The sequence below is a fragment of the Scleropages formosus genome, chromosome 15, assembly GCF_900964775.1.
Source record: "Scleropages formosus chromosome 15, fSclFor1.1, whole genome shotgun sequence".
Taxonomy (NCBI): Eukaryota; Metazoa; Chordata; class Actinopteri; order Osteoglossiformes; family Osteoglossidae; genus Scleropages; species Scleropages formosus.
In genome coordinates, this window is record NC_041820.1 from 27,361,850 (window position 1) to 27,381,570 (window position 19,721).

The following is a 19,721-nucleotide window of genomic DNA, read 5'->3' on the forward strand; positions in this document are numbered from 1 at the left end:
TGTGCTCGCTTGTCCCCAAGTAGTTCCTGCTGTAGGTCCCCCCCCCCCAATTTTAAAACATAAACCTTCACTCTCGCCACGAGGTTTGGGCAAAAACTTTGCCTTTAAAATTTAGGGGAATTTGCTGGAATTGAGGAAGGAAGAAGAAGGTACCCTTCTTTATTTCTTAACAGCGAAACAACGACGCTAAGCCAGACAAAACAGACAACTGAAAAACATTGATTGAGTTTGCTCTTCTTCTTGTTCGTGTCATATTATTTTATTACAAATCAAATGCAGAACGGCCACTTACATTTTCTAAACAAGCTATTAATTCTGAATGTGGTATAGAAGCCATATATCTCCTGAACATCAAGTTTTAGTCATTTTCAGCCCTCTACTCTTTTAGAAGGAATCATGTGTGCATCTGTTACAGAACAAAAAAAAATATTAATAAAACCATCCCATAAGCAATTCGATGAACAGGTGGCTTATGGCCCTTTCCACTTCCACTCAGCTATAACCGCGGAGCACCGTAGTCGTCTGGCATCCGTTCGATGTTGTACCTGTGTGAAATAAAAGTAATCAGTAATTGGTAACTGGTAAAATTACACTTTACCAAAAGTGCTACAAGTCAGCTTGCAAAGAAACGAACACACGTCTTACTGCTTTCTAAGTGTACAGAATAGAGCGAAGTGTTAATTTAAAAGGGAGAGTGGGATTGATGCAGTTAACAATGTAGCGGTTCACCACAGTAAACAAAGGATATGAGACATGATGCAATAATCCATAAAATACATTTTATGTTTATGAAAAATGCACTGTAATTACTGAACCAAGAAACAGTTTAAAAATGTGGAAACAGCTGTATACACTACAGCGTGATACCAGGGTTGACTGAAACATGTTGAATCTGAGTGTACCGCACATGTCCTGTGTACTTTGGCAGCGTGCTGGTGGTGGTGGTGGAATTAAGGTCAAAACCTTGTGACTATACACCAGTGGCAGGACTGGTTTCCGTTTAGTCCTTTTGGTGTCACGTGCAATACTTGAGAACATATTTTGCGACGGCAGCTGAAAGTGAAGTTTCTCGAACTGTGTAACTGAATTTTGGGTAAAGTTCAGGAAGAGAGGTCAAGAATCACGCTTATGGAACAGAGACAAAGAGCAGAGGAGGAATTTAAAAAAAAAAAAAAAAAGCTACATCTGCTTTCCTGAAGACAAAGTCAAAACATTTGTTGATGAATATGAGAAGTTACTGGAATGTTCCAAGAAGTGTATAGAGTGTGAAGGAAGGCACCGCTGAAAAGGAAAAGGACCCCAATCCTGAGGAATCTTCAGATGTCAAATGACAATCTCAGTACTTTTCAATGAACCCTTGTTTATACAAATATACAAAGAATTCACCCTTTTACATTTTTGACTACAGAAATACTGAGTGGGCATCTTCAGTCACCAGGAGAGGGTCGCTTTAGGACTGCTAGTAACTCCATCCGATTAGGTGACTTCAGAAAGTATATTCACAAGTATAAATCCATTTTAAGTTATAAAAAAAAAAAAAAAAAGTCACCACATAAAGCTCATTTATTTTGTCTTTACAGTTATGTTCTTTGCATTAAAGGTTGAATTAACAGATAAACATTGTGTATCATATGTACATATGTTTTGTTTGTAATTGTTTTAATAAATACAAAAGAGATGAACAACCCCAGACAAACATCCGTACAGTATTATGGAGTAATCAATGAAGGAAAATGCCTTGTTGTAGTGTATTGTTATGATGACTAATGATTAGTGAACTGAGTGAATTTAAGGAATCTGGTAATATTTTATGTGACAAAAACATACAATTTTAACCAGTAAAATTAATGGTAATTACACCTTTGATTTGTGACAAATTTACCTTACAAAGGGTTTTTCAGAAACAAATTACCACATGTCTTTGGAATACATGCTGTACATGGAGATGTACATTCCAGGAAGATATACATGTTTGTAACGCCTAGAATGTTCTATGGAAACTCTAACCTGTGGTTGGAGATGTACATGATTGGGACTCCTGGAATTTTCCTGATCCGCCTCTTTAGGTCTCTGTCCACCGTGGCCACAATGTAGCACTTGTGCTATAAAAGAAAAAGCACCAGGATTCACTAGTTACTTTTAAAATAATGTAAATTAGCATTCCTGCTTTCTGACATAGTTTAGCTAATTATGTGTTTTATATTTAATCCTGGAAAGGCATTTCATTGCTTTGTCAAAGGATTTTACTTAAGGTTTTGTACAGTTACAGTCCCTGGTGCCCAATAACTCAACTTTCTAGACACTTAAACAACATATAAAAACATATAACTGTCTGAAACAACTGCAGTTCAGCAGTTTACCAAACACATGATGTACACATGACAAAGAATAGTGCAGTGCCACTTTACCTGTGTTACCCTTTGGACTAGACAGTCGTCTGCATACGTTCCTTTGTGTGAGCACGGGAGTCGCTCAAAGCGAGGATCCTTGGCTATCCTGTAAAATGATCCACACTAATCAAGCAGTTTGGTATTCTGTCTGCGCAGTTTGCCGTGTGAGTGTGCCCATATAAAATATATTCACTTTGAAATAAGTGAGCATCAAAGCTTATCGAGTTAATGTCAGGAAAATGACAAATGTGTGATTCTATGTTTATTTCAAAGCCTTAATCAATTCATTCCTTCAGTGAGGAAGCTCTTCCTTTCCTCTACTGTAATACAAGTGAAGGTAACATACATAAGGAAATATGTAAGGAAACGTAAATGTTACAGATCTTTAGGGTTACAATTGCAACACAATATTAACAAGACATGTCTCTCAGACAGGGGTAGGCAGATGGTAGTTGTACCTTAAAGCAACTCGATACTTCATTCCCAGTTTCTCTATCTCAGCCATGACACAGTCTGTGATGTAGGGGATACCTTGACCACACAAATTGAGACAAAGAGAGAAAACAATGCATCTAATTTCAATATACATATAACATGGCTACATTTATCCTCAACAAAATTGTTAATTCCTTCAATTACATTTTTCAAAACACTTACACTTAGCATAAAGACAGTCCATCATAGACTGTACTATATCAAGCTTGGCCTTGATGGAGAAGTTGATGAAGTTTGTATCCACCAAGATGTGGTATGGGGGACCCAGCTGTGTGTTGTATTGAAAGAATAGGCACGACGGATACTTTGTCCTAGCAACAGAAAAAATTACAATGAGCTATACTGTCATCCTAGCAGTTAATTTCAAGCAGTCTGTTCAATGATCCAAAATACCATATACTGTCCTAAGTCTTTAAAACAGTAACAGTACACCTGACCCAAGGATTGATACATACTGTACATAATACAGTCTTCAGACCAGTAAGTTTTACTCACACTTCCGTTTCTTTTAATGCAGACGGGTCTTTCTTCTTTTTCTCTTGTGGTTTAGCACGATCCTGTGGTTTACTGAATCAGGAGAATATGAAGAGTTTAACGCCGTTGTTAACCAATCAAGGGAGGGGGGCACGGTGGGTTTGGATAGTGCCCACCGTGTGGTGGGTGTGGGACTCCAGCCCCGCTTGGGGTGCTTTGCGACGGACTGGTGTCCCGTCCAAGTTGTGTCCCCTTCCCCTTTCGACCCTGCGCTCTGTGTTTCTGGGATAGGCTCCGGCTCAAAGAATCGGGACAAGCAGTTGTGGACATTCGTTGGTTGGTTGGTTATTAAACAATTATAGCAAATATGCTAACCCATGGGGTATTATAATTACTGAACACACTCATATCCAGAGCTTCTACATGTGATCACTCCACTGCAGTTATTTCCAAACGGTTTCACCTAGTGAGGGGCGCGGTGGCGCAGCAGGTTTGGCCGGGTCCCACTCTCTGGCGGGTCCGGGGTTCGAGTCTCGCTTGGGGTGCCTTGTGACAGACTGGCATCCCATCCTGGGTGTGTCCCCTCTCCCTCCAGCCTTACGCCCTGTGTTGCCGGGTTAGGCTCCGGCTCACCGCGACCCCAAGCACTTTCAGCCAGTGTGTGTGTGTGTGTGTGTGTGTGGTTTCACCTACACACATCGCTGCCTTTACATTCATTGAGCAGCAGCTAAGAAAGACAAAAAGCTTACATTCGTTGATCCTTCAAACTTATCATCCTTTTCATCGCCGCGTACTTCTTCTTCGCCTTTTGCTTTCCCTTTGGACCAGAAATGACACCAATTTACATTCTACACAATGTAAACGTACATAATTCATAACATAACACAGTGAGTTACCAACCAAACACGCCAGTATTTTGCCAGTGAAACATGACCAACGCTACATTTTGCCATTAATTTACTAGTGACTAACGCTCAGCTGACATTTCACTTAAATTTAAGCTCAGTAAAATTAAAGCCACTGCTTGTGTTGTAAAAATTAATTTAGCACAAGTTTTAAATTAAAGTTTCTGTAACTTAAAACTTACTGTTACTCGTTACAACACCAGGAGTGTGTAGTGATGTTTAAACGAGTACATCCCAATTAGACGAATCACAAAGCCCACCGATAAGACTCTTAACATTGCCTTATGACAATATAATCACAACAAAACGAATAAAATTCTCATTATTAACAAATACCATGTTGTTTTCCAACGCTGCTCTCGCCGGCTTAGCAAGAGGCTCGCACGCGATCACGTTGTCTTCCTTAATTGCGTCATTAAGAAGCGTCGATATCGCCGCAGTGTCGTCATCACCGAGAGCCAAGCTTTACGTGCTCTGCGTCTCTTGTGGCGTTCACCTCGTAAGTAGTCACTGGATAGAAGTGGTATTTGTGGTGAAATTTTAAATAAAACGGCATTTATAGAACCGCGTAAACTTCACGAAAAAATAAATATTTCAAAACGTAAGAGAAATGTCACATATCGAATTTGTGCGACTTAAACACTAGCTTAAGTACTGGAGTCCAGTCCAAGCTAACGTTAACCTAGCTAATCATAATGATGATCAGTCACTGCCTCTCTCAGCCAGGTCCAGGATGTCTGGTTCAATACACGATTAGACAAATTACCATTGTGACACAACAGCAAAAGTAAATCGGTGTTCTCTCCTCTCGCTCGTCATCATGAAAAAACAATCTCTGGAGTTATGCTAAATAGACTTAGAAATTGAGAATGAAAAATGACATACCGGTTTTGCTCCGTCCGTGTCACTGACTGACAGGACATTTCTGAGGCTCCTCGAACGATTTCTGACTGTCGACACATCAGTAATGCGAAAATACGTGTTTTGTTTACTTGTTCTGCCTTATCGGCGTGTTGTTAAATCCCTGGCGTAATAATTCCGTTTCCGCTCGTGTTTCCGAGTCGAGTGGAACGATCCTGAGTTCGTCCTCAGGCAGTGCCGTCGTTGACGCTGCGGGCTTCGCGCGCGCGTTCGGCGACGACGTTCGTTTCTCGCGCGCGCGCGGCGTGCTGCCGCTCCACTGCTCTTCGTTCACGCGGGCCGGTGAGCGGCGGTCGTCGCGAGGACGCGCTCGTTCGTAGTCATATGCAAATCACTGCAGCTGCGAGGGCCGCATCTGATCTGGTCAGCGGCCCGAGTGTTTGTGTTCGAGTTCCACTCCTTCTGTCGCTGTCCTGGTCTAGGTTCTTGCCGTACATTTGATTTGTACAGTACGGATGTCATGACCCTCGTATAAATCATCGGTATTGTTGCACTAATATAATTATAATAAACTAAGGCAGTTATTTAACAAATTGCCGTGGAAAAGGGAACGCACTGCAGAATAAAAGGTAAGTAATGTTGCAGTAATGATGTTAAGTAGCTGGCCGAGGCGCCTGCACGTTTTATTTGGAGACTGTCAGGACCCAGATGGTAATGAGTGAAGTGTGAGAAGATGGTTTGTGTTTGACACTGATACACAGTGACAGTGTATCGTTTACTGTGCAAACTTTTTGAACTCTTCGCAAGTGTGATGCATCTATATTTCATTGATCTAGATTACATGTCCGCTCCCATCAGCCAGCTCTCTTCCAGTGTAGCAGGTATAAATATTGATGCCTTCTTTGGCAGCTGATACAACACTGCTCTGTGTGGAGCAGCACGTGACATCATTAAAGTTTTGGCAATTGCTCGCTTTGGCCCCAGTAAGTGACATTTAACGCATTCTAGATGACGTGAACTCCGCATGCAGTCTTTTTTTTTTTTTTTGCAGACATTTCAGAGCTGCGCCAGCGACTTACTGTGGGGGGGAGAAAGCATGCTCGTTCACCTCAGTGAGTGACATTTCCCCCCCCCCCCCGCCTTCCTCCCATTCACTGGAAGAAGTCAGAGTCGAGGCTGAAGATGGTCTGATGGACCGCCGCTTCTTGCTGACCTTTGCCTTCTGCTCTTGCTCGTGGGTTCTTTTCTGGGAGTTGCGCTGGCGGAAGAGCAAAGGAAGTCAGATTGAAGAATGGCTCCAGGGGCAGGGCCTCTCTGAGTACAAGCACTTGTTTGAAGGTGAGACCTGTGTGGGATAAGGGATGAAATGACTGGGAAGATGTTATGGACAGTGACAGCACTAACACATAGCCTGGGCACATTCTTAGCATGCTCCTTTAGAGTGTTGTCCGCACAGTCAAGTTTTCGGGAATGAAGGCTAACAATGATGACGTTACCATATTTTCACTTGTGCTGTTTCATGTGCTGTAAATACTGCTGAAATTTAGTGAAATTTTAATGTTATTCAGTAAGGCATGGTGGATGCAGATGGAGACTCTGCTGATCTATTGTCAGTCACTCTGCATCATGATCTCTTCTGTTTCACTGCTGTAATCTGTAGATAATCATTTTAATTGGCATGTCCGTCTCTCACTTAACCAGTCCTATAACAAGGGCATCATTGTATGTGTTGTACATACACGTCATTGTACTCTTGTGGTGGTGGTGGCCTTAAAGGCCAGATCATATGGTCAGCACTACTGGATGTCATATGCATAGATTATAAGGGGATGGGTTGCAGTATTATTTCTATAATCTTAAGAAAGAATGTAAATAAGACTCAGAAGTGGTAAAATATTAAAGGGTAATTATTTGATTGAAAGGAGTTTAAGCATTCATAGAAGGCACACACGTAAAGGAAGATTGCAACTAACGTATGTTATGAGCCTTGAATACACAGTTGTGTTAGTGCTTGTAGGTGTTCCAGCCATGTTCTCCAGCTGTGTTTAACAAACCTGCATGTTTGATCGGTTTATAATGAGAGAAGCGCCTGTGCTGAATCGGTTCGGTGACTGAATTTTTCCTGAACAGTAAGTTACCTAGAAAATGATGATGTAATTATGTTAACCTCAGTAAAGGGCTTTTGGGGTGTTCAGCGTTCTGGTCACTGGTATACTGAATTGCAGGATCGTAAAATGAGATGTTCATTCAGAGTCCAGTGCAAACACTTGTGGTTTGGTGAGTGTTTTGAGTGGTAGCCACAAATTGAGGCTTTTTCTTAATTATTGTGTTAATAAAGAATGTGCAGTATTGTTGAGGCACTGCTGTAGCAGCGCAGTCTGCTGACCATGTTAGTTTCACAGCCTGGTGGGTCATGGAGGTTTTCTGTAGTAGCAAGTCTTGTTAGTTAATACATGACCTTTAAGGCTGTGTGGAAGCCCAGTGTGGTTTTGTTGTTCCTGTGGGAGCTTGTGTCTGACCCCACTGCTCCATCCCCAGATGTGCAAACATTGGAGGAGCTGAGCCTGAATGTCCTGACCCGACTGGAGGAGGTGGTGCAGGAGCGCCGGCATTGGCGGGACATCGCCGAGGCCCATGTGCAGCTGCTGCGCGACTTTGCCTTCCAGGAGTGGCTGTGTTCCCAGAGCCTGGAGCACTACTACCACACGTGAGGGGTCCGCTGCCTTGCTGCCGCCTTTTCAGCTGTAGAAACATACATTAGCGCTGTCTTGTACCACAGTTACACGCAGGAATTTGCAGTCCCCGTGCTTTGTACTGTTATGGTACCAGATTGTGAAATTCCAGATCCTAAACTCCATAGCTCTATGACTATAGCCAAAATTATTAGAGTTCTGAACTGTAACATAAATCAGTGCATAGGCTACTACTGTACAATATTGTTCAACAGTCATTTTGCTTGGAAAAAACTTGTTTATTTACTAGATATTACATAATTGGCAGAGGTGGGACATTGTAGAAAAGTTCTGTCACATTCCATATAAAAGAAATAACTAAACCACAGTTGGGGATTGTTGCTGAGGTAGTGTGACCACCAGGGGGCAGCTCTCCCCTGCTCATGGCTCACTGAGCTGGGTGACATTGAGTGGTTTAGAGGGCGGTTCTATCTCTGCTTTCCTCAAGGTCACCAGACTTCTGTCGCTGCAGTCAATCCCTGCTGACCTGGTTGTGTTGCTCTCTAAAAGACACCTTCAATGAAAAGGGTGTGCTCCTAGTTTACAAAAAGGGTCAGCACTGTGACAGTTATATGAATTATATTGTTGTAGCCGTTCCACAGGTTTGTTGTCCTTTTGTTTTGCATCGCTCCCTCATGTTTTATGTGTTTGGCGACTGAATTTGGACTGTGGTTTTTCCGTTACCAATATGCTAAAACAAAATATTTTCATATGTTCTGCTGCAGATAATAGCTGGAGATCGCATTAATTAGACAACAGCAGCTGCAGAAATAAGGCCTGCAGAAGCACCTCAGATTGACAGGCCAATATCTGCACACCTCCCTGTGTTTAAGTCCTTGAGTAAATATACCGTTGTCATAAGTCAGGCCTTAAAAGCACCACTTTCACTGACTTACTGTGATTCTGGAAGTGTGTACTTGTCTTTCCTGCCAGTTTCATAAGTTGTCTTTCCTTCCTTGGCTGCTGCAAAGGCTAAAGACCCTGGGCTGTGCAAACCTCGATGATTTAGCCAAATTTGACAGCCGGCTGCAGCTCTCCCTGGCTGCCTGGGGTTACTACTACGAAGATTACATAAAGCTATCCTCTGGCGTGAAGGTTCTTCAGGCCTCCAAGGGGCACCGCAATCAGGATTACGAGATCCAGCTGGTGCACAGCCTGGCAGAGCGGCAGCTGAATGAAAAGTGGTCAGTTGGTGAGTTCTCTGAAAAAGTGCAAAAATGCATGAAGTTCTGTCAGCCCTACAGGGCCGTTAGAGTGTGTTAATGTCTCTGAGCTTTTCTTTGAGATCTTTGGTATATACAGTACTGTGCAAAAGTTTTAGTCACTTGGGGGGGAAAGCTGTAAAGTGAGAATGATTCCAAAAATAATGCTATTAATAAACTTCCTGCAAACCATCCATCGTCAACAACCGCTTGTCCCGAGGTTGACCACCTTGTGTCCTGTTGCTATACTCACTCTTGCCATGGTGTAAGATCTGAGAGTTAAATTTCCACATCTGACAAAACCTCACATTTTCAGTATGGTTGTCCCTCACCCAGTTTTATTGCCTCTGTACAGCTGTCTCTGGTTCAGTTGATCTGTGTGCCATACAAAGACCTCAAGGTGGTTTATTACTATTTTGCTTTCTTTCTTTAACGACATGCGAAAACCGTAGTGTAATACTGTAACTTTTTGCAAAAGGGATGCTTGGAAATCTAAAATATACTGTTTCCCATTGACACTAATGCAGAATACATTAAATAACCATCTAAAACAAATATTTTTGTAAAACACCTAAGTGCCGAAGACTTCTGCACAGTACCGTATCTTCTGTGGTATACATACTGCTGGCTGTCCCTAGTGAACACTGAATTCATGTTGAGGACACTTTTAGGCAGCGCTGGATTTAAAAAGTACCTTTTAGAGAGAAACTGTTTAATGCATCAATTGATAATTAATTCCTTTTTTGAAATTTTCTTTTCAATACTGCTTTTAAATTATAAACAAACAGCACCCCACAGCAAAAGAAATTGTGGACATTTTGGTTCACTATGGTCGATTGATAGGCATACATTTTTACCATCTGATGTAATGAATTTCCATCAAACAAATGTCTTCTGACCAGGAGCTGAATTTATTTGAAAAGATTATTATAGGCTACAGATGTTACAATGAAACGATTATATGATTTCATTGATGTGGTATATGAATTGATATGGTATGACCCAAGTTCTTTGCCTTAGTCATTTTGGCTTTTTCCAAGACAAAACCCTCTAAATATAAAATTGGAGTGCAATACCATATCACGGAATGTAAAGTGCTGTGTTTTAACATCAATGTGAAGATAATGCTTCATCTTAATCTTCTTATATATATATATTATATATACACTCACACACACACACACAACACACTCTCACAGTGCTTCACCTATGGGCACACAGACCAGTAATACTGTCGTAGTGCCTATGGTACTGCTTACACTGATTACCTAGGTGATGCTGTGTCAGGAACTGGTCAGTGTTTGATGGTGAAGTTCCTGTTATTGGCAAACATTAATTGCTCAACATTGTTATACCAAGCCTTTTCTTCGAAATACACCATTGCTCAAGTGTAGGCAATGGCTTTTCCACAGCATAAGTGATGCTGCAGCCTTTATGAGCTTATATACGTGACTTTGTGCCTTTTACTTTCGGACAAAAAATGCACAGATGTAACAACGAAGCGAGTGCACAAGAATTAAAACTATGAAAAGGGCTTACATTCTTAAACACACCCTTCAGCCTCTTCACTATAAACTGAAAGGAACTGGGAAGTCAACATCTCCTTCTGTTTGCCTTGCAGCAGGAGCACTGATATTTGGCTGTACTGTGGCACTTTGCTTTCTGATACGAGACCTCATGTTTTACGTGATTGGTAAGTTGTGATTAGTGGCTTTCCAAAACTGATAAACAAATGAAATGCACCCTTTTTAGTATCTTTCATAAGTGTTGTATCAAAAATGCCATTCCTCAACAGCTTTGGGGTGTGCAAATGTGAAATAGTCATCTGTTGCTTCACACTGTGTTTTAGGTGTATTTTTAAACAGACATAGTTCTCCTATGTAGATAAACCTGTATAAAATGCAATGATCAAAGTACTTTGTTTTTACAGTTCATGCTCATAACTGATATGGATTTTGATGTTTGTAAAGGAGTTGTTCCCATGTGAGCTGATCATCATCTTTGGTTCCTACAAAACACCAGGTGGAATTACTGTTTCCATCATAGCGTTCGTCTTCACCATTAAGTTCCTGTGCGAACTCGCTGCACGGGTGGTCAGCTTCCTGCAGAATGAGGACCGAGGACGACGGGGCGACCGCAGCATTTATGATTATGTGCGGGGCAACTACCTTGACCCGCGTTCATGCAAGGTCTCTTGGGACTGGAAAGACCCACAGGAAGTGGGGCAGACCATGAGCTTCCGGGTTCAAGTACAACAACGCCATCCTATTTTTTTATACCAGTGTCTTATATGTGGAGTCATATCGTGATCTTGATTATTTTTATACATGTTGGTGCATAAAGTTCTGGAGTGGGACTTGAAATAGTTAACCATTTGCCTAAACTTTATCAGTACTCTAAGTTAGTTTCTTTTACTAAACATTTAAAGCAGTCAGTTACACAAAATTGTGTTAAATGTGTTATTCTAAAGGGCAGAAGAGCTGTGTCCCACCACATCCTGAGTGAGATGCTGTTGCAACCACGGACAGTGTTCTCGATGCCCTGCCATGATCTCCCTGTCCTTTCACAGCTCTTCTACAAGAATGGGCAGCCTTTTCCAGCACACCGCCCCGTCGGCCTGCGGGTCAACATTACCCACGTCGAGCTGGCCCTGGACATCCCCGTCACTCAGGAGGTGCTGCAGGAACCTGAGGCCAACGTGGTCAAAGTGGCCTTCACGGTGCGCAAGGCCGGCCGCTATGAGGTGGCAGTGAAGCTAGGAGGCCTCAATGTGGCCTACAGCCCTTACTACAAGATATTCCAGCCTGGTAGGTCTCTGTCTCTGCCTACATTCCCAGTGAGCCTTTTTTTTTTAAAATTTTTTTTTTTATTTTAAATTTACAAAAACACTGGGTCACAGCTACATAATATTATCATAACACAAGGCCCTAGCAAAAGAAAATCCATATCTTGGGTCATATATACACTAATTTACAGGAAAACATTGATATAGACTACCATAACAGAACATTGTTATAGCAAGCCTTTTAGTTGAAATACACCACTCCTCAAGTGTAGGCAATGGGTTTTCCACAGCAGTGTTACTAATGGCAGAGAACTTTAATGAAAAATTAACTTAGCTTGTGATTTCCTCTTGTATTAAATGCTTGTCTCCAGCACAACAGTCCTGGGTTCCATGCAAGCCCTCTAGCTTACCTTTAGCTCCAGGCCGGGTCATCTATTTGTGGACACGTTTGCCATAACTGCAGTTATGCAGTAAATAAATAAGCAACTTTCACTGTTTCTGTGGGGTAGAAATATGTTCAAACAATATAAATGCTTATTATGGAGTTGGGAAAATTAGCATGATGGCAAGTAACATTTTTTTAGAATATTTCTCTGTGCCTTTGGTTTTGTAATCTTGGTCAGTTCACCTAAGTAAAAATTCAGATGAAAGCCACATCCATTAAGTAAAAATGAAAGTCTTCCAAAAGTTATGCTTTGCCAGACGACTTTGATGTTAGCCTGCAAAACAAAGTATTCTCACCAAAAGTTACAATTTTCTTGCTGAAGGGAAGCCAGTACTTTTGCACATTACTGAAGTCTTACATCTGTGTTTTTCTCACTGTGCATGGCAGTAGAAAGATGCCATTAACATTTGGATGAGGGAGGCAGACTTAGCAAAGAGTGAAACTGAGCCAGAGGATTTTGGGAGTTTTTGAACATTCAGCATCAGTTTTAGGATGTTAACAAGATTTTGTGCTGTTCCTTCTACCATTGGAATTTGTGAAGATTCTCACCCTGGTGTCATTTGTTGTTGATCTCCATACCCAACGTTCTTAAAAGAAACACCTCTTTTAAGTTTGTTCCATGCTGCTGTTCCCCATGTTTGCTTCAGGTGTCGTGGTTCCGTCTAAGACAAAGATTGCATACCATTTCTCTACGCTGGTGCTGACCCACGGCCAGCAGCACACCCTGCAGATCGAGCCTCGTGACGAGTATGGCAACCCCACCAGCAACTCAGCCTCTCTGGCAGACGAAGCCAACTACAGCGTGAGCGTCCACCCGGTAAGAAACCCTGAAAGAGACTGGGCAGTGTGAGGCATTGCAGCGACCTCTTTCTTTTGGGTTTAGTTTTTCATGAGTTATATTTATTATTTACCCATATTCAAGTTTGGTACCATTCTTATTTCAACAGTAAGAACTCTCTTCAAAAAATGCGGATGCTTAACTCCTGGGCTGCCTGCTGCCCTTTCATTAGTGCTATAGGATGACTCTTCTGGCTGTCCCTTCCCCTCCCTGTAGCTGGGCTCGCAGGATGACGATGGCTCGGAGGACTACTACAGTCAGTCAGTGTCTTCCAACAGGCAGCTGTGTCAGGTACAGCTCCGGCTCACCCTCAGGAAGAAGGGCTGCTTCCGGGCCCGCATCTCCTACCAGAACCAGCCCCTCAGTAACGGCGAGTTTGACATCATCGTGCTGAGCGGTGTGTACCAGGGCAACTGCAGGGAACGCTGTTTGTCCTGTCCGGTGTAATTTTTTTTATAAGTGTTCTGTGTTTTGTCTCACTTCAGTTATGAACCACATCCCTAGGTTGCTTTGTTTTGTGGGAGAGCTCTGTTCAGTGTATGCGTACAAACTTCAATGAGTTGCGTAAATTATATCAGGGGTTGTGTCTCCCCAGAAAATGAAAAGAACTGTGTAGAGAAGCATGTCTCCACCCCAGGGACAAGCATGTACTTCGAGGCATACCTCTACAGCATAGGAAACTACAGCAGCTCAACCTGGCAGCTCCCTGCATCCTCGCTGCTGGCACCACAGAGGCGGCCCTCCACAGCTGATGAGGAGGAAGATCACGACTCACCCGTGGAGGGCCAGCCTGAGAAAGTCAAGAAACCAAAAAAAGTCTACTGCTACATATCACCAAAGGTTTGTTGCCAGTATAGGATGTGCCATTAAATACTATAGATCACTCAAGGGTTCAGCAAAATTATCCCTCCTGAAATGTGACACTATGTCTCATGTTAAGTTCCTTAACTATTAATGGACACAGTCAATATATTGTTGCTATAATCACAAACTGACTGCTAGTAATTCTATGAATCCTAATGGTTTGGCTTGATAGTTAATGTACTAATAATTGAGTTGTAAATTAACGAAGATCAATAAGGTTGTAGGGGATGCTCTTATAAATGTGTAATGAGAGAATGTTTATCGAGCAAAGTGCTGTTCTGAAAGCTGTTTTAAAGAAAATGCCAATTGTGTGTGTGTTGTGAAATTTCACATGTATTTTATTTTAGCAACTTTCAGTGAAGGAGTTTTACCTGAAAATTATTCCCTGGCGTCTCTTCACCTTCCGAGTATGCCCAGGTACCAAGGTAAACTGTCACGGTTTATGGTCGCCAAAAGATGACACAGTGAAACTCATCCTGAAACCCTGAATTTGAATGTGTATGTGATGGATACAGACAAAACAAACATCCAGTGAAACTTCTTGCTCTATACATTATTCAGTGAAGAAACGGATCATTGTTCATTAAGACATTCTGAATTACCCTTGTGACAATACCTGGCACTCTCCTGTAACAAACCAGTGTCCTTTATCTCTCCCAGTTCACGTACCATGGACCAGACCCCATCCACAAGTACTTGACACTGGTGGTGGATGATGGAATTCAGCCTCCTGTAGAGCTTAGCTGTAAAGACAGGAACATCATGGCTGCCACCTTCATCCGCTTCCTCCACAAAAACATTGGTGAGTCTGTGCTACAATGGGTAGCCAAGCAGAGGAACATTAACAGTGAAAGGTTATAAAGCTCCGAACGGATGATTAGGTGTTGCTCTTCGCAGTATCACTCAGCCTTTCGTGATGGAACTGCTTTCCGGGTGGTATGTGTGCAGGCGGTTCAGAGACTTTCCAGGACAAAGTGAGCTTCTTCCAGCGGGAACTCAGGCATATGCACTCGAAGCGGCCCCGCACCAAAACATGCCTGAAGGTCTCCCGGCATGCCCTCCTGGACTCGGTGAGCCTTCACTCATTGCTTGCCAGTGCCCAACCTCAGTACTGCATTGCTGTCATGCTCTGGTGTTTTCAGTTCTGCAGAATATGATAGTGTTTTTGAGTTACTGTGTCTCAGTATAAAACCTCCTGTTTGATTTTTACATTGGCTGCAGAATCTAGAAAGTAAGTTGTACGTCAGGTGAATGAGTTAGGTGTTGTATTTTTCCACCATAGTCTCTGAAAGCCACCAGGAACTTCTCTGTGTCTGACTGGAGCAAGAACTTTGAGGTGGTCTTCCAGGATGAGGAAGGTGAGTGGTCCCCTTAGTGGATGCACAGCTTCAGTGGGCGCTTTTGGAATATCTGTTTGGTTTTCCTTGGGTGAACACAAAGACAGTGTATTTCAGTGCTTCCTGTTTGCATATTGTATGACAGTGTGTCATGCTGCTCAGAGACTTTGTAACTTGACTTTTTGAAGTGTATTTTTTTTTACCAAGTTGGGTTTTAAATGTTCTACTGAATGACAGCGTTTCATTAGGACTCCAGAGCATGAAGTGATTTTTATAACCAGGAATTTTGCTTCTATTTGTGTTAGGTATTCATTTCCCAAAAATAAACTGCAGTTATACCTTTGAACTTTGATTTATTAAAAAAAGAAAAAAAAAAAAAGCCAGTTGCATACATGGTTTAAAAGTATATTTTGCATTTTTGTACTTCACTGAACCAATTAGTGCTCTACTGCAGAGACAGCAGATCGTGCAGTGATTAGGGCTGCCCGGTTGAAATCCCACTTCTACTTGTAGTTCCCTTGAGCATGATACTTGCCTGAATTAGCCCTGTAAAAATGACTCTGCTGTATAAATGGGTGAATCAGTATAAGTAGCTTAACATTGTAAGTTGCCTTGGAGAAAAGTGTAAGATAAACAAATGCAAATGCTCTAATTGCTGTGTTTCAGCTCTCGACTGGGGGGGTCCCCGGAGGGAATGGTTTGAGCTCATCTGCAAAACACTTTTCGACACATCCAACCAGCTCTTCACTCGCTTCAGCGACAACAACCAGGGCTTGGTATGTGTCCACCCTCAACATTCTCACTGGAGTGATGGGAGGATGAATGCCTAGTATTCAAATGAAAAAGAATAAAGTGTCTGAATCTGGCATAAAGGGCTGGAATTGTCTAAAAGTGAGAAATGACGAGTTCTAAACTAGGCCTAGTGTGCATAATATTAGAATATCAACGAAACAGCCACAGTGGAATGGAATTGCTTGTGAGCACTGTGCCCGCAAGGTTATGAGACATTTCTCTGTTTAGTTGGGCTGGAAAGCATAATCTGTGCACCACGATCCTCATTCCAGCCAGGTGAACTGAAACTCACTTCTTTACAGGTGCATCCCAACCCTGACCGGCCAGCCCACCTGCGGCTGAAGGTATATGAGTTTGCAGGCCGGGTGGTGGGAAAGTGCCTGTATGAGTCAGCGCTGGGCGGAGCCTACAAGCAGCTTGTTCGAGCCCGCTTCACACGCTCCTTCCTGGCTCAGATCATCGGTCTCAGGATGAACTACAAGGTGAGTCCGTCCTCTGTGCCGTTTCTCCTTTTCAGAAAGCCGCCAAGCGCTTCTGCTCTCACGCTCCCACCGGATTACTCAGTGCATCAGCCCACTTGGTTAGACGTTACGAGCATCACATTTTTAATATTGCGAGTCATTCGATCAGGTCATTCTGTGGTTGTTTTTGTGTAACTCATAGAGCGCTTCGTTCCAGTCCAAGTTCAACAATCTTTCGGCTTCTTCTGACAAGACAAACGTTTCGTTTGTTTGACACGCCAACAGCTTGTTTCACTGTTCTTTCCGTGGCAGTACTTTGAGACGGATGACCAGGAGTTCTACAAAACCAAGGTCTGCTTCATCTTAAACAATGACGTCAGTGAGATGGACCTGGTGTTTGCTGAGGAGAAGTACAGCAAGTCTGGCCAGCTGGAAAAGGTGATGCAACGTGTTTTTGAAGGGCCTCCACTTTAATCGCTTGGTCTGCCTTCTGCTAACGACCAGTCCGTACAAGTGGTTTTCAGACCGGCTGGGGTTTCTGTGGCAATAGGAAGCAGAAACAGAGCAAAGAAGGTTGTATGATTGGCGCATCTCTGTGCGCATACATGTGTTCCCTCGTGTTTATTTAGCGTCACGTCTTAAAATCGCACAGGTCGTGGAGTTGATTTCTGGAGGTGCTCAGATTCCAGTAACCAATGAGAACAAGATGCACTACCTGAACCTCCTGGCCCAGTACAGGTTGGCCACTCAGGTACGAGATGAAGTGGAGCATTTCCTCAAAGGTAAGCCGACTCATGGGGGGGTACCTGAGGCATTGGTGTGGATTTCTGGGATACGCTTCTGCTTGAAGCACCTGACAACTAACTTATTTTTCTTATTTACAGGCTTAAACGAACTCGTTCCGGAGAACCTCTTGGCGATATTCGATGAGAATGAGTTAGAGGTATGCTGTGTCCCTTTCTTGACCTACATTGTTTTTCTCCTTTTTTTTTTCCGTTCTTAATGCCAGCAGTGGTATTTTTAAGAGGAGCCCAATAACTTACTCTGTCATTTTGGTGTGGTTGTGTGTTCCCCAGCTACTGATGTGTGGCACTGGAGACATTAACGTGCAGGATTTCAAAGCCCACGCAGTCATTGTTGGTGGATCGTGGCACTTCCGGGAGAAGGTGGGTGCTCGACACGGTTCTCATGGTGTTCATGGGTTCGAGTGCCCTCCGCCTCGTGAAGACGTGATATATCCCGTGGCTGTTCTTCCACAGGTGATGAAGTGGTTCTGGGCTGTGGTGTCTAGCTTCACTCAGGAGGAGCTGGCCAGATTGCTGCAGTTCACTACGGGCTCCTCTCAGCTACCCCCTGGAGGCTTCAACACCCTCTGCCCTTCCTTCCAGATCATTGCTGCCCCCACCCACAGCACACTACCTACCGCACACACCTGGTGAGTAACGCTACCCGTCATCACATGCACCCGCCGACTATCTATAGGACTCCGTCGTACTAAGGTGGTGTCCTTGTGACTCCATGTTCCTGCTGCCTCCAGTTTCAACCAGCTGTGCCTCCCAACATATGACTCCTATGAGGAGCTGCACAAGATGCTGAAGCTGGCCATCAGCGAGGGGAGCGAGGGATTCGGCATGCTGTGAGCTGGGCCTCCCACCGCAGTCACGCTCGTTAGCTGCCCGGCACCTCTGTCCCTTTCTGTCAAGGGAAGGGCGCCCCTGCGGGACTGATGCCCAAAGTCCCAGAGTCCTTCACCAGAAGACACATCTACAGGGAGTCTTAAGAATGCCTTTGGGCTCCAGGTGCAGGCGAGCAGCATGTACATATGAGTCTCTTTTTCGTGGGAAACAATGGCTTAGTGTACAGAAAAATGTCCTTGTGAAGTTTAATTGTAGCTGCTATAGATGCTTAGTTTGCTGTGTTTGAGGGAGTGCGCTGAGGGTGCTGCGTTGCCGCCGGGCTCATTTTCAATGCCCAAGTGCAGCATATTAAGCACTTGACCTTTGCACCAACTAAGCTGGGGAACTTCGGAGTAACAGAAGCGAGCTAGCTGGAACGCAGCTATTTTGTGCACCCTGAGCACTTTGGCCTTAACCAGTCTGGGAGGGAACTGCTCTTATTTCGTTGCTTTGTGTGTAATTTTTTGTCACGACTGACAGCCTGAGGGCCATTTCTTTTTGCTAATGGGGAAGAAGAAAGACAGTAACGCACTTGTAGTTTCAAGCAGTGGAAACACCAGTTTTTGTTTGTACAGATGGTCCCTGACTTACGATGGGGTTACATTTTGCGAAACCCATCGTAACTCAAATATCACAAGTCAAAAATGCATTTAATACACCTAACCTACTGAATGTCATAGCCTAGCATACGTGCGATGGCCATTACTGGCTTGCTGCCTTCATGCTGGGCAATTATCTTGAGTTTCTCCTCAAAAGTGATTGCATTTCTCTTTTTCTTCCCACCAGTAGCCGGAGACACAGATGGGTGTTTCTGTGACATTATGGATGCGCAAAACACAACGTAGATACGGGGGGGGTATCTGTATAGAGACCACGTGGCAGACTGGGAGATGCGGATCGCTGCCACTGCCAACATCACAAGAGAGTATCACACGGCATATTTCTTGCCTGGGGGGGGGGGAAGTCAAAATTACAAGTACGTTTTCTACTGAATGTCTTTTGCCAGCTCACCATCGTAAAGTTGAAAAATCGTAAGTCGAACCATCGTAAGTCGAGGAGCATCTGTACGTGGAAATGATTGTCCCAGTACCATTAGTTCAGACTATAAAAGAACAAACCTGTGTTTCCCATACATTTGGAAAGATGAATGAGAATTCCATAAGAACTGAACTTTAAGTTTTGCTCAGAGGATGTTTGGTTTTCTCCCCCTTTCTTTTCCCCAAGAAGCTGTGTGATATGTTAGTCATAAAGGATCACATCTACCTGATGAACTGCATGCTTAATGTGTAAAATTAAGGTAGCGTTTTTTTTTTTTTTTTTTTTTTTTTTAAAAAGTCCTCTGCATTGTTTAAAATCCAGTTGTTTTGGTGGAAAAACCGCCTTAATATTTTAATGCTTTGTCTGTTGTTATATCTCAAGTGATGCATATTTAAGGGAGAGATCAGGTACTGAAAAAGGTAAGTT

General features: G+C 43.2%; 2 protein-coding genes across 3 annotated transcripts; one reads left to right on the forward strand and one right to left on the reverse strand.

Moving 5' to 3' along the window:
* Positions 1–159: 159 nt before the first annotated feature.
* On the reverse strand, positions 160–4,672 carry fcf1 (FCF1 rRNA-processing protein). The gene is made up of 8 exons (XM_018746111.2): positions 4,601–4,672; positions 4,109–4,176; positions 3,381–3,452; positions 3,048–3,196; positions 2,849–2,921; positions 2,409–2,496; positions 2,008–2,102; positions 160–545 (listed from the first exon to the last, which is right to left on the reverse strand). The coding sequence occupies exons 1-8, from the start codon at positions 4,601–4,603 to the stop codon at positions 497–499; spliced, it is 597 nt and encodes a 198-aa protein (XP_018601627.1). The 5' UTR covers positions 4,604–4,672; the 3' UTR covers positions 160–496.
* A 49-nt stretch (positions 4,673–4,721) lies between these two features.
* On the forward strand, positions 4,722–18,890 carry arel1 (apoptosis resistant E3 ubiquitin protein ligase 1). 2 transcript variants are annotated; one of them, XM_018746109.2, is made up of 22 exons: positions 4,722–4,763; positions 6,177–6,463; positions 7,664–7,832; positions 8,829–9,049; positions 10,681–10,752; positions 11,082–11,308; positions 11,629–11,866; positions 12,937–13,106; positions 13,344–13,524; positions 13,723–13,967; positions 14,339–14,416; positions 14,652–14,793; positions 14,940–15,061; positions 15,274–15,349; positions 15,995–16,104; positions 16,423–16,602; positions 16,894–17,019; positions 17,234–17,363; positions 17,466–17,524; positions 17,658–17,747; positions 17,841–18,016; positions 18,119–18,890. In XM_018746109.2, the coding sequence occupies exons 2-22, from the start codon at positions 6,316–6,318 to the stop codon at positions 18,219–18,221; spliced, it is 3,063 nt and encodes a 1,020-aa protein (XP_018601625.1). In that variant the 5' UTR covers positions 4,722–4,763; positions 6,177–6,315; the 3' UTR covers positions 18,222–18,890. The 2 variants fall into 2 exon arrangements, with proteins under 2 accessions (XP_018601625.1, XP_018601626.1); XM_018746110.2 differs by lacking the exon at positions 4,722–4,763 and adding an exon at positions 5,530–5,754.
* Positions 18,891–19,721: the final 831 nt, after the last annotated feature.

What these genes read in the sequence shown, in the direction of transcription:
- arel1 (XM_018746109.2), top strand. Translation starts at nt 6,316, where the DNA reads ATGGACCGCCGCTTCTTGCTGACCTTTGCCTTCTGCTCTTGCTCGTGG. An exon ending in CTTCCTCCACAAAAACATTG is followed by an intron (nt 14,794 to 14,939) that starts GTGAGTCTGTGC and finishes GTATGTGTGCAG; the next exon opens with GCGGTTCAGAGACTTTCCAG. An exon ending in CTACCTACCGCACACACCTG is followed by an intron (nt 18,017 to 18,118) that starts GTGAGTAACGCT and finishes TGCTGCCTCCAG; the next exon opens with TTTCAACCAGCTGTGCCTCC.
- fcf1 (XM_018746111.2), bottom strand. An exon ending in AAGTATCGAGTTGCTTTAAG is followed by an intron (nt 2,497 to 2,848) that starts GTACAACTACCA and finishes ATCATTTTACAG; the next exon opens with GATAGCCAAGGATCCTCGCT. An exon ending in ATGTACATCTCCAACCACAG is followed by an intron (nt 546 to 2,007) that starts GTTAGAGTTTCC and finishes TATTTCACACAG; the next exon opens with GTACAACATCGAACGGATGC.